This window comes from Dichotomopilus funicola, assembly GCF_033296635.1.
Source record: "Dichotomopilus funicola strain CBS 141.50 unplaced genomic scaffold C8A04scaffold_9, whole genome shotgun sequence".
Classification (NCBI taxonomy): Eukaryota; Fungi; Ascomycota; class Sordariomycetes; order Sordariales; family Chaetomiaceae; genus Dichotomopilus; species Dichotomopilus funicola.
In genome coordinates this window covers 278,269-292,338 of record NW_026944030.1, presented here as the reverse complement: position 1 = coordinate 292,338, position 14,070 = coordinate 278,269, and the positions used below count along the sequence as shown (strand labels likewise).

General features: G+C 55.2%; 2 protein-coding genes across 2 annotated transcripts; both read left to right on the top strand.

Moving 5' to 3' along the window:
• Positions 1–4,832: 4,832 nt before the first annotated feature.
• C8A04DRAFT_9827 (uncharacterized protein) lies at positions 4,833–9,906 on the top strand (the record flags this gene model as incomplete). The annotated part of the gene is made up of 5 exons (XM_062785644.1): positions 4,833–5,059; positions 5,155–5,257; positions 5,345–7,190; positions 7,506–8,455; positions 8,542–9,906. 5 exons carry the CDS (start codon positions 4,833–4,835, stop codon positions 9,904–9,906), a joined length of 4,491 nt encoding a protein of 1,496 aa, XP_062639706.1.
• Positions 9,907–12,042: 2,136 nt separating this feature from the next.
• Positions 12,043–13,631, top strand: C8A04DRAFT_25843 (uncharacterized protein; the record flags this gene model as incomplete). The annotated part of the gene is made up of 3 exons (XM_062779709.1): positions 12,043–12,486; positions 12,552–12,776; positions 12,831–13,631. 3 exons carry the CDS (start codon positions 12,043–12,045, stop codon positions 13,629–13,631), a joined length of 1,470 nt encoding a protein of 489 aa, XP_062639705.1.
• Positions 13,632–14,070: the final 439 nt, after the last annotated feature.

Sequence of the window (14,070 nt, the reverse complement as noted above, 5' to 3'; positions counted from 1 at the left end):
GACGGGGCATGCGAGGGGTGTGATTGGGCTTGGTGTGGGCTTTATTTTGACTTGACTTAGCTTGATTGACTATTTGTTATGTACGAACTATGCGGCGAGAGGACAGACTGCTTTTTGGGGGTGGCAAAAAGACGGGGAAAAGGAGAGCAAGCAGTTGGGTGGATAGACGGATGTTGATGTTTTGAATTGGTCCTAGCCATTCATTCATTTGTTCTTTACTTCTCCCCTTTTGACTGCATCTTGCGATCAAGCTTGGGAGACGGTTGTTGGTTGAATTTGACTTTGCTGGTTCCCCTGGCTGGGCCGGATCTTCAATGAAGACATGCATGTAACCCTCCTGCGTCCCAGCGGGTGCTCCCACAGGCTGTCTGTTGTCTGCTGAAGATTTTTTTATTTAAGCGTTGTATTTCTTTTGGCGGGTTTCGTTTTCTTTTCGCATTCTATTCCCCTGCCTATCTGCTCGTCCTCTGTTTTGATGTTTTTTTGTTTTTGGCTTTTCAAGTCGGTCATTCAACTTATTTGGTTTTGACTTGTGTAGCATAGCTAGCCAAACCCAGGTCAAGCGACCTGTTGTTATTCACTCTGCAAGGTTACACACCTCCGATTATGCCAAATCACGAAATCAGGTGTTATCGGCCTTAAGGTGGGGGTCCCACCTCTATCTTTTCGGCGTGGGAAGGAAAAGGAAACGGGAAGCTCGCGTACATGCACCGATGATGCACCTCTTGTTGGTGGGTTGCTTGTTCCAGTCGGAAGTGAGGGTGTTGTGTGGAATCTTGGCGGAACAATGAGTAATCGTCGAGTTGACGGATGCGACTACTGTGTATGTATGTAAGGTAGCCGTACCCGACCTTCGTTGAAGAATGGGAGCTCAGGATGAGTAATCTATCGCAACCAGCTATTGTGTGGTAAGTTGGGGTGATTGAGGTTGCTTGCTTTGGGATGGAATCATAACCAGGCATTTTTTGGCTGTATCAGACGAGGTACCTGATGAAGGCATGGATATCCATGGCGACCGGCCGGTCCGAACTCTAGTGGGATGAACTTGAGTTCTTGAGCTAGTGGGGTCAATCAACCTCTTAACGACCGGAGTCCCGACTATCTTATTTCTATTTCTCTTCGCGTGTCTCAAAAAACACAAGCAGAGACAACCCAGAGAAAAGTGTGTCAGAAACCGACCTGATCGATCGATGGACTCACCGGCCAACCAGCTGGGCTGCCTAGCGACTCACCCGATTTTCCCGGAGAAACATATGGCGATTCTGCGGACTCGGTCTCACCTGCTTTATCCTCGATTGAGCGGGTGTGTCAGACCGGGTACAGGAGAACCAAGACAGAGAGAGTTGGGTCTCGTGTGGGATTCGATCAGTTCTCCCGTTTGCGTTGCTTTGTCGGTTGGTTGACTGGCACGTTGTTGGTGGTGTTGGGTTACAAAAGATGGGAGATCAAACAGTCTGCTGGGACGAGGTGGCATTGCTTGCGCTCGCTCAGATAGACAGCCTTGGGGTTTGGTGGTGGACTCTGTACGCGGAATTCGCTCCTCCTCCCGCTCAACGCTGCCAACTTCTATTCTCATTAGCTAGTGATTTCATGGGCTTTTCCTGGCCATGCTACATAAAATCCCTCAAGAGCGATGCTGATCCCGTGGGAAGTGCCAGGGTGAGGAATTCCGAACTGCAGGCGCCAGTCAACTTGGATACATTTTGTTATTCCCGATCTCCGCAACGTCTTGATCAAGTCCGATGTTGGAGGATGGTGTCGAGGTGTGGTCAGCAGAGGAAAGTAAAGTTTGGCGCTGGGCGGCTGTTGGACGGGACCCGCAAGTGCACGGACGTCCCAGAACCGTTGCCGTTGGGTCTGGACAAGCGCTGGGGTCTCGATTTCCGACTCCAGCTTTCCTGTCCCACTCGGTGTCCTCCTCCCGGTCAGTCGAACTCGCGCTTCCAAGACTGTGAAGACTGACCAAAGCACACACCAGAAAATCTCGCGTAGTTGTCTAAGGAGAGAGATTGTGGAGCGAGTGAATTGGCTTCGCTTCCTGCCCCTCTCCTGTTCGCACGCACTGATTCGGTCGTGCTCGCGAACCCTCGCAGCCCCACGCCCGTGAGAGAGACATGGAGATGCAGTGCATGCAATCTAATATGTAAGATCTGCCCGGAAATGCTTCCGTGGCCAAGGACGTAGTAGTGTAGTTTATCTTGCGGCAATACTGTCATTGACTAAGTAATTACATGGTACATAGTAGGAGAGAGAGAGGGAGAAAGGCTCGAATATTCTCATCCACTCGACCGCTTCGAGGACGGCAAGTGCGTGCCTGGAGCGAGAGAGAAAGAGCAAGTCGAGAAAGCGCGGAGCCCAAAACGGGCTTGGTGGGCGGGTGGGTCGATGCGTGGCTGAGCCGGGGGTATCCTGGCTCTGATCACAACACCAAAACAGATTCGGGGCGTCGGCGAACGAGAATGACCCAAAAGCTCATTTCGCCCAAACTTGCCCCGTCCGCATCGCAACCACCACCGCCGGCCGATAACTGCGGATGCCCGGAGTATATGGAAAACTCACCGCTGTTCCCCACGGCCCGTCAGATTGGGAGAACGGGTCCGTCGGGCGGTCGGTCGGTCGCCTTGGAATGCATGGTCAGTCAGGCTGTGAGCGATGAGAAAGAAAAGAAAAAGAAAGCCACCGGCCAGGAGCAAAGCAAGTCAACGCAAACTGGCTGGTGCTGCTGATGCTCTCGCTGCCCAGATGACCCCCCTGTCAGCCTCACACAATCCCTGTCTGCTGGGGGGCGGCGGAAGGGGGAGGAGGGTTTCTTGGTGGGACGGCGGTGGGACAAAGTAAAAAAGCGTGCGAAATGCGGATTGCTGGGGGGGGGATAAAATGCTGGAGGTGCCCGTCGCGACGAGTGGAAGGGTGCAATGTGGAATGCTTTGGCGTCAAGTGGCTTATTGCGACGGCTAAAACCTGCTGTTTTGAAGCCGTTGTCGTCAAAAGTCTCGCGGCATTGGGTGAGCCGTTGACTTGAAGCCTGGCGAACTGCGGCGACAAGAGAATCCATGGAAGGGAGGAGTGGGGGGGAAGACCCTCGACGAACAAGGTGTTGCTGCTGCAATGCCACGGCTGTTGCAGGACCCCTGTCGCCCAACCACAACCACCCCTAGCGCCCGTCCCAGTTTGTCTCAAGACCGCCTTGCACGGCTTCTCCATGGTTTTGTTCCTTCTGTCTACTGTTGACTCTTCGTTCAGTGTTCACAGCTCGATTTAGAGATGGCACGCCTGGGCAGACGAACCGAGATGGTTACATAGTATAACTTACGAGTTATAAAATTCTAGACATCCGTACTTCGTAGGGTTCATTGATATACGGGCAGAAGGCAGATCCTCCATTCTTTGCTGAGACCAAGTTTTCTTGACGCACGCAACGTAATTTTCACGACGCTCTGAGGGAAAAGACGTCTACCAATATGTGAGGTAAGAAACGGAGCGTAATCCGTCATCGAGACCAACCGCCTGTACGGTTCAACCCAAACTGCTTTGCAAGGGGAGCGGAGTCCTCAGGTCGGGTCGCCAAACAATTGGATCTGAAGCGTTTACCGGCAATGCTAGGTGGTTGAGATTCCTGGGCGCGGGGATCGGGGATGTGGATGCGAGATGCGAGAAGAATAAAAGACCGCGCACAAGAGAATGCGGCGAACACAGCTGCCCAGTCAAACCACCAGTCTCGTTCTTGCCTCCAGCTCTGCTCGCACGAGTTTCAGCTCTCGACTCCAAGAAGGTTTGGCTTGGCCCGTCCACCCTGGTCTTGGCTTTCGGGCGTGGACCCACTTAACCGCCCAGCAGGTCACAGGCTTGGCGATTTGCGGGCCCCACATCCTGGACAAGCCAGGTCCCGTCCGTCCCCATCCCCCATTCCCGCTTCATCAGCGTTTCCCTCCCACTTCTATTACCAGGCACCCGCAACTTGCAACCGACAACCCGCGAACCTGCCACCCAGGACAGCAACGCTTTCAATTCTCCCCTTTCCGCTCGAGAATTTCCAGTGTCCTTTTGTACTCAGGTGCCACGGCTTCTTTCAACATTATTTTCCTCTCATCTCGTTTTTCCCCACCCGGAGAACCTTCGGTTTTGGTACCCGCGCTCGCTACGTACGCAAGAAGTATTCAACTCTTCGCCGCCTGTTTCCGACCGCGATCGACCACCACCTACTGTCAGGGTGAACTCGAAGATCCGCCACCATTATCACTATCACGACACCTCGAACACGATTTTCTATCGCCTGTTGGGACACCGCTAGTCCGGCCCAACTGTTCCAAAAAAAGAACAGCACCGATTGCAATTCAACGGGCTGACATCCGACGTCGACGGGATACCTGATCGCCACATCGTCGAGTTCTCTTCCGCTGCGACCTAGAGACGACCCCCCAAGAGGGCGCTTCGAGTGCGACAAAACGCATCCGTGTAAGCTTTTGAGCCATTCGATCACTCTAGCGTCATCGCGAAAGCAGATGCGGTCGCTGCGCAGACGATTTCTCCACTCGAACCTTACGAATCCCCGATTTTGAACTATCCACATCGATAAGCTGCCGCGGCCGGACGTACGCTCGCCCTTATTCAAGGTCGAACCGCTCGGTTCGCCTCGACGCCTCGAGGCGCCAAGGCGGTGTTGTGGCTTTTCCCATCATACCTCTTACGCCTTGTCTTTCCTCATCATCTCTCACCAACCGCCACTTTTTCCCAGGCGGACAACTCCCTTTCTCCGTTTCCCGGTCTTCAACCACGGACTCTCGTCGTGAGCCACGTTCGGGCCTAACGACGCTCGGAACTCTACCGCAATCATGGCGGCCAATATTCCACAGATGACCCCGAACGGTCAGATGATGATGCTGCAACAGCAACAGCAACAACAGCAGCAACTTCAACAGCAGCAGCCACCGCAGCCCCAAAACAAGCAATTGCAGAACTTTATTTACACGAATCTGATGCAAACTATGGCGACGGTGCCGCCGGGCTCGTGGCAGGCTGGAGTCTCCATCGGCGACCGTCTTGCCAAGACTAGTAATCTGTATGAGCCCCTCCTCTCCCGCTTCCCCCCCGATTCTTTAGCACTTCTTGTCCACCGCTTTTTGTCCTAGAAGACCGAGCTAACGGCCCCTGAAGTGTATCTAACACCCTTCTGGCAATGCCAGACGGTGACTGGCAGAAACTGAGCGTGTCTGCCATTGGCTTTGAGAAGAGACATTTCTTGCAGTCACCAGATAAGGTAGGGACAAAACCGGGCCCGGCTGTTCCAACCCCGTGGGCGTTTCCTTGTCTTTCTTTCATTGTTGATGCTGACATGGACCTGTAGCAATCGTACGACCACGCCATCAACAGCAGACTAGCCGAGTTGGTCAAACGAAGGCAAGGTCTTGCGCCGGACCTCCAGAACCATGTCAACAATGACGCAGCCCGGCAGGCCCAGATGCAGGCGGCTCTCCAGCAGCGGCAGCAGATGATGATGAACCAGATGGCGGCCCGGGGCTTGGGGCAACCACCCCAGCCTGGGTTTCAGCCGATGCAAAATCCAATGCAGGTTCCGGTTATGCCTCAGCAGCCCCAGCAAATCGGTGCCGGAATGCAGCCGGCGGGGATGCTCCAAAACCGCCCAGATCAACGCCAATTCCCGAACCCGATGGGCCAAGTTCGGCAAACGATGATCCTTCAGGCCGACCCTTTGGCCGGGTTGAACCAGCAGAACAAAGCCAAGATCAACGCGCACGCAGTCAAACTCATGAACCAAGCTGAAGAAGGCTACAAGAACCAAATTCGGGCTGTGGTGCAGCAGAGAATGACACAAGCCCAGTTGCAAGAGCATAACGCACAGAATAAGGATCCTGTTCTCACCTTCTTCCAGAACAGTGCGCTCAACCAGGCTCGGGAGAGGACCTTGCAACAGCAACAGCAACAGGCACAACTGGCGCAGCAACAGCAGCAGCAGCGAGCGGGTATGCCAACGAATGTGAACCCACAAGGGCCACAACAGGGCCACATGAATCCTGCTCTCATGGGGAATCTTGGCCGGCAGCCTGGCATGCCTGACGGCCAGCTATTCCCCACAAACTTGGAGGACATTCGGAATGAGCAGCAGATGGGGTTGCTAGCCGAAAAGGCCGGGCAGACCGTTGTCCCGGCCAGCAGCGGCCCAGGCCGTAATTCTATGCCGAACGCGATGCTCGGGCTTCCCCCACAGAACACGCCGGCTACCCAGCCCGGGCCGAACCCAACAGCACGGCCAACGCAGGTACCACCCAATTTTGGTGTACCTCAGCAGGTGAAGATGGACCCGACTGGTGCCCAAGTGCAGGGACCGGGAGGCGTACGTAATGTTCCCGGCCGGCCCATGAACGGGCAGCAGGGAAACATGGGGAACATGAATGTTCCACCTCAAACTTCGCAAAGCCCGGCGATGAACACGCTCAACGCGCCGATGCGACAGCCTCCCATTCCTGTGGGACAACCCGGCGCGAACCCGGCGGCCCAAGGTAATCCGGCTATGGGGAACAATTTCAACCCGAATTTCAACCACGCAAACAACGCGCGCCCACAATCCCTCCAAGGAAACAACTTAAACAACATGAACAACCCGGCCATGGCGGGGATGGTCTCCAACCTCGGCGCGGATAGTGCTATCCGAAACTTTTACGCCGGCTTGCAAAGGGGCCAGGTACCGAACGGCGGCTTTCCCGGCCCCCGGCCGAACATCATGTCCGGGATGCCGGGACATCAGCCTCAGCCCGGCGCGATGGGCGGTCCGGGCCAGCCTGGCATGATTGGTACCGGCCCGCAGGCTGGCGGCCCGATGCAGCCAGGCGGCCAGCCGGGGGCTGCGCAACAGCCCAAGCTGCCGAACGGCGATGCCAACAGCAATGCCGCGTTTGCCGCGTTTGCTCGGACTCCTCCTGCGCTTTCCATGATGAACAACCTGGACATTCCTCTCCAAATACTGAACCAGTTGCGTAGCTTGATCCCGGCTGACACAAAAAAATGGAGCCATCTTAAACAGTTTTTGCAAGCGAATCCTGGCGCTATCCACCCCACGCTACAGGCGAAGTTAGGGAACTTCCAAATATTGCAATTCAAGAACGCTTGGGATAAGAGATCGGCGTTGGCGACAGCTCCAGGGGGTGGTGCACCGACGCCTAATATGGCCATGGGTCAACAGCTGTCGCTCCAGCAGCAGGCGCAGCAACGGCAACAGCAAGCACAGCAGCTAGCGCAACAGCAAGCGCAACAGCAGGCGCAACAGCAGGCGCAACAGCAGGCGCAACAGCAGGCGCAACAACAGGCGCAACAACAGGCTCAACAACAGGCGCAACAACAGGCACAACAACAGGCGCAACAACAGGCACAACAGCAGGCACAACAACAAGCGCAACAGCAGCAGCAGCAGGCGCAACAACAACCGCCCACACACTCACAGCAGCAGCAGGTTCCGCAGCCGCCACAACATGTACCGCCACATCAGCAAGCACAACCGCTCCCCCCTGGGGCTTCGTACCCACCTCACGTCTTCCAGGTAGCTCGGCATGAGGCTGAGCAGGCCCGGCGGGATCCCCGGTTCCAAAACGTGCCGGACGAGATGATGGTGGATTTGGTGCGGAAGGTTAAGCGCGACTTGTTTGCTAAGAAGACCTGGGAACAATATAACCAACAGCAGCAGCAGCAGCAGCAGCAGCAGCAGCAGCAGCCAGGGGTCAATGTGAATGCCCCGGGACAGGTTCAACAACCCGGTCTTCAGCCGACTGCTTTACAGCAACAAGGCGGTGTTGCCCAGCCACCGCAGCCTACTCCCCAACAAACAGCTCTCCACCAAGTCCCGCAACCAAAACCAGCCGCTACACCGGTTACCGAAGCGCCAGGCCCAGCTCCAACTGCGAAGCCCGCCCGACAGCCCCCGAATCCTTCCCCTGCGACAGCGCCCAAGAACCTCAAACGACCGAATCCCGCCACCGCGGGTGAGACGTCTGGTCAGGCCGCCAATGCGGCATCGCGGCCCGGTCCGTCGCAGGAACCAGCCCGGCAAGCCCCCACGGGCGCGAGACCGACCTTGGAACAGCTCATGAGGTTATCGCCCGAGCAGCTTTCCAAGATTCCTCAAGAACAGCTGTCCAAGCTGCCGGCTGAACAGCAAAAGGCGATTGCGATGCGAATCCGTTCTGCGACGACCCCAGAGTCGCTCTCTCGCCTGAAAGTTCTCGCTCAGGACGGTCATCGCATTGCGACTGAGGAAATGAAGCTGCTGGAGACACAGCAGAAGCAGGGCATCTGGGTGCCCCTGTCGCCTACTGCCCTGAATGAGATCCGGCCGAAGCTGAACCAGGCAGCTGAGAAGATCACGCAACTCCGCAACGCGCAACTCATTGCGAAGTGGTATCACCAAACCAAGGACGACGCGCGGGCACGGATGTACTTCAAGATTGTAAGCTCTTTTTTTTTCTCTTTTTTTACCCTTTTATTTTCTATCTAGCCTAGGGTGACAAGACCTGTGCTAACTTGTTTGTGTAGCGCTCCAAGGTCTCTAGGCAATTCACCGACGAACGCATGACCCAGCAGGTGGAGGGGTTGACTGTGACCAATAACGAGCTGGATCAGTACATCACGATGATGGACAGCATGTTGCAGGATCTAGAGGTGCTCAAGCGAGGGCCGGCGCAAGAAGGACAGGCTACTGGAGGAATGCAAGACCCGAACCAAGGCCAGCCGCAGCCGTCACCCCTCAGTGCCGCAAACCTAGAGAAGCAAACACAGGCGCTTAAGCAGGCACAGAACGCGCAGAGCCGGGCAGCGGGCAAGACGACACAAGGCCAGGCCCCAGCGGCTCCGACCTCCTCCCAGCCGCCGTTCCAGTTTGGGATGCACAAGTCGCCTGCCGGCAATCCGGAGTACTACGGCGAGCAGCGCATCACTCAAGATCATCTGGTCATCCCGCCCGCACGGAAGAAGGTCAAGACGGCAACCGGCGGCCACGCGTCGCCCCCTGTGGCCCAGACGCCCAACACGACGTCTTCACCACAAGTCAATGCAGCGTCTCCCGTGACGATGAGGAAGCCCGAGCCGCCGAAGCTCACATGCCCCGAGCCGGGCTGCGAGATGAACTCGATTGGATTTGCCACGGAGGAAGCCCTCAACAACCACCGCCAGGAGGAGCACATCAAACCGTATGAAAACCCTCTCGCTTTCTTCCAGGAGCAGGTGACGGCCACCCTGGGTCTGGACCCCCAGGGCATACCCAAAGCATCGCCCAAGGCGGGCACCGCGGGCCCCTCAACACCCTCGGCAGCTCCTATGGCCATCAACCGATCCAAGCAAGGGCAAAAGGCCGGCGCAGCACCCATGTCCAGGACCGGGTCCATGCAGAGACAGGGCAGCGCGGCCGGCATCAAGGCGGCCGGCACACCCGGCACACCCGGCAAGAACCTGCCCCTGAAGCAAGGGGCCGGCACACCCCAGATCCCCACGGCCGACGATCCCTGGATGAATTCGACCATCGACCCGCAAAACCTGTTCGCTGGTCTCGGCAACTCCCTAGAGGCGGTCACGGGCACGCTGGTGCCCGACTTCAGCACGTACCGGTCCCTCACCCCCAACGACACGCCCGAGTCGATGAAGGACAGCGGGGCATCGGAACCGACGAGCGATATCGCCGAGGGTATGGCCCTGGACATCGACCTGCAGCTGGGCCAGCCGTTCGATAACGACTTGTTGTTTGATTTGGGCAGCTTTAATATGGATATGGATAATCTGGGCTCGCCAAACCTAGATATCTATGCTGCTGGCGCCGATACTGTGATGTTCCCGATCGACGATTTGCAGAATGATTTCTCGAAGCCGTTTAAGGTGCCGCATGATATGTATTCTCTTGATGCTTGAGGTGCGGGGGTTACAAGGGGTTATAAAAGGAAAAGGGGAAAGGGGAAATGGAGGAGTTTTGTGGGATATGGACGTTTATCGCGATGTATCGGCTTGCATTGGCACAGCAGAAGCTTCTCACCACTGTGTCTGCATTATTACTTGGCTTGGCTTGACTCGGTTCGGTTTTGTTATTTCTACACAGTAGCTTTTGAAGTAGTCCTTTCACGGACTCGTTTGTTTCAAGGAGTTTATAGGCTGGTCAGGTTGGGTTGGGTGGGTGACTGGACTGGGGCATTCATTATTAGGATAGGGGGATGGGGAATGGGGCTACTACTGTGTGAGGCGGATAAAGATGGGGTTCTAAAGGGGGGCTCAGGGGATTATACTAGGAATAGGGATTGTTTTTCGCACAGGGTCGGATAAGAGGGGTGGTGATACCCAGATTTTTTGAATGGTATACTTTGCTTCTTGCTTCTTGCTTTGTTAGTTTTTGTCTGTCTGTTTACTTGACTTGTTGCTTGCTTGTTGGTTGGCTGGTTGGTTGGCTGGTTGGTTGGCTGGTTGGTTGGTCAGTTTCTGGGTTTGGGTGGTAATGTGGGAATGGGTTCTTTTCTTTTCGTTTAGGTTGGGGAGCATAAAGGTGGTTTTTGTTCCTGGGGTATGAATATTCTCGGGTTATTTTTATCTATCTAGGATTGTGAGGGGTTTCGGTTGTTTAAGTTGTTTACACTATTAGGTATGGTTACGGTGGGGATTATCGGTAGTGGTACCATTATCATCATCATTGTTATTGTTTTATTGTTTTGAGTGGTTCTCCTCACTCACTCTTATACTAGTTGTTCTGTTGGTGATTATTTGGTGGTGTGGTGTTATTACTACTTTGTTCTCCTTGGTGATACCTGAGGGTGTTATGGGGCTGTTAATGGGCTGTGGCCTGGAGTGAGGTTGCTGTTTTTCCTCTTAATTGGGTAGTTTATGTAGTTGGGATATTGAATGTGATGATTGTTTGGTGTCGGATGTTAGGTAACTTGAATTGCGATTGTGATTTTGATATCGCTAGTGTGGATTTTGATATTCCATAGTAGTGTGGATGACTTCTCCTATTTTAATTGAGGTGCCCCCCTTGTCTTATGAGTAACTTGACTTTTAGTTTTTCGATTGAAGTTGGGTGAATTGAACAAAAAGCGTCTTCACAGGGCAAAGAGAGCTTTCATCTTTTTTTTTCGGGCTTTCACAGATGTTCATCCCATCAAGAGTGGCAAATACCTAGACCAAGCGCGCTTGCATCGAGGTTACGCGGATCCCTGTTCCTGTTGTCTTGAAGAATTTGAGACGTTGGGAGCCGATCTTCAAAACGATCTGAAAAGGTGCATGTGGGGGTCCGTTGGTGGGGCTGGGGGACCCCTGGAACAAATCGGGGTCAGGGTTCAGGGTGGTTTGGCGCGTTGGCGCGTCCAGCACGCGTATTTACAAATTACCGGATTTGGCAAGGGGGTGGGCGAGTGGGCAACAGGCCTCAGTGGGGACAACTGAGGTGAGGTTGTTCTTGCCTTTTGGTTTGGTTGTCTGTCACGTTGGGGTGCAAGGCTTATGTTGAGATACCTGTTGCATACCTGAATTTCTTGCCACTTCACCTGTTGACCGCGTTTTGTGCTGGACTGCTCATTTCTTCTTTTTCGTGGTTTTGACACTTCTCACGCCTTCACGGATGACTGCTTGATATTTCATTCTCTCACTTCCACCCCTGCGACGCGTTCGACACTTGCCCACCGAATTTGGACATTTTGCATGGGGTTCTCCCGCCACGACCAGGATCGTTTCCACGCTTGAAGCAAGACACCATTAAATACCCTGTCTGTATTGAAGTTACAGCGTGCCGCGGTCGTCACGGTTGTTCCACCCACAAAGTGGGGGAAAGGTTCCTCGTCACGGGTTATTTCTCTGTGACGTGAGCGTGTTTTCTTCGTTTTTGTCTTTGGCGACAGATGCAACCTTTTCTTTCCTCTTTCTTCTGCACCTACCCGGACAACAGTGCAAACACTCTACACGCTCTTTCATCAACGCTTCTCTTTAGTCAATCGTGTATCCAAAGAACAAAGAAACCCGGCTAGTCGACTAGACGCCGCACAGAAACGCACGGAAGGACGAGACAAGATGAATACAGCCTCGCCCACTAAGCGTCGCGTTCTCGGTGCGCTCGACCCCAACGCGTGCTCCCCTAACAAGATGAGAAGGCACGAGGGCAAGCTGCTATCGTCGTCCATGCAGCAGAGTCCTGTCAAGTCTAAGTTGTTTGCTACCCCGCGCCAGGGTACCGCGTCGCCTGCACGTGGTCGTGCGCTGTTATCTTCCACAGCAGCCAACTCTACATTGGTGTCGGGTATGGAGAACCAAGGGGTGTCGAAGGCGCAGGAGGAAGAGAGAGGAAGCCCGACTAAGAAACGCCGCTCTCCTTCGCTTGCTTCGACCGCGTCGGTGGGCTCGTCGCGGGGTGTGTCGGCGCGTGTTGATACCTTGGAGGAGGGGCTGGGTGGAGAGCCGGTGGCGAAGAGGCCGTGTTTGGAGAACAAGGACGAGGTCCAACCCCGACGGGCAGAGGTATGTTGCTCCCTAATAGTTACTCACTGTAACTTGCTGCGTAGATACTGACTTTTCTGTACCAGTCTCCGCCCTCTTCATTGTCAACAGCCGCGACCGCTCCGATCCGCGACCGCTCCGTTTCGCCCGATGCCACCTCAGTGTTTGACAACTCGATTGTGGATAACTCACAGGCTACGGTTATCACGGAGCCAGACATTGCCAGTCTTGTGCCTGCCACGGCGCCCGTCCCTGTTACACTCCCGGCCTCGCTTTCCCGGCCGCGGATGACGCGTGAACAAGCCAGACAAGTATGTCTTCCCGGGGTTTCTGTGATTATGTGCCAGTGCTAACACCGCTCACAGAAAGCTGAGATCCTCCGCCTGCGTCTCGGCCTCGCAAGTTACAAAGTGCGCACCAACCAGACCGAGGTGTCACTCGATGCACTAGAAGCTCGGGCTGCCGAAATTAAGAGACCGGCCAGAAACTCGTTCTCTGCCCACGGCCGAAGTGAGAGCCACGGCCAGCAGAATGCCTATCCTGCCCCGACATCCCTCTCAGCATCATTCCCTCCCCCTGGCACTGCATCTAGCTCCACAACCCGGGGTGGTAGACGACCTTTGCCCGCTGCGCCCGTCCGGAGACCCAGCATGGGCGTCGAGCGCGGGCCAAGGCTAGCAGCGCCCTCGAGAAGCCCCCGTTTCGCCCAATCCCGGCCAGCAACTATCATCCGTGACGAACAACGGTGGACACAAAAAACGCAAAATCGCTACACTCACCAGCAGCCGCGCGACTCCCACCACCGACCGGTCCACTGCCAACCCGTCCATCACCACCAGCGCCACCAATCCGAAGTTCTCCCCAAGTCCCACCACAACACCACAACGCGCGACATGTCCGCCGCAGATCCTAGAATCCCGCCCCGTCCGCGCAGGGCCACCGATTCAGCCGACTCTTTGCTATCAGCCTTGTCAAGGCCGTACCATCCCGACAACGGCAACAACACCAGCCAAAGGAGGGTCAGCTTCGTGGGGCACGACAGGTACCAAGGTCGTCATGACGGGGGAAGAGCCAGAGACGAAGGGGACCGGGAAGCAGACCGGGAGACAGACATGGAAGATAGGGGTGGTGCGGCGAGCGGTCTGCTTAGTTTGGCTCGGAGTTAGGAGCTTCGGACGATGGACTGGGTGATGAAGCTGAGGGAGTAAGGGGGTTGTTAAAGGGACCTGGGGATGGAGAAGGGGAGAAAGGAGACATGGATTGATGGGTGGGGGGCACTCAGAGTCAGGAGCTGCTCCGGTGTGGTGTGCAGGTTCTCCAGGGTTGGTATACCCTTAGGGTGGGAAGCTACGTGTGTACAACGCGCGCGTGTGTCTCTATTCGTCATGTACTACTGCTGAGCTACTCTCTGGGCGTTGGGTGGATTTTGTGTGGGAAAGGGAAGGGTTATCTGGCGGTGGTTTTGTTCCGTGTGTCGGATTAGAGTACAATACATACAGTCCGTGTAGGAAGGGTTCACCTGCCTTGCCTATGTAGAGAAGGAGGTAAATGAAACAAATACCTTATAACGCAGTTAGTCCCAGTCACGGTGCATGGATGAGTGAG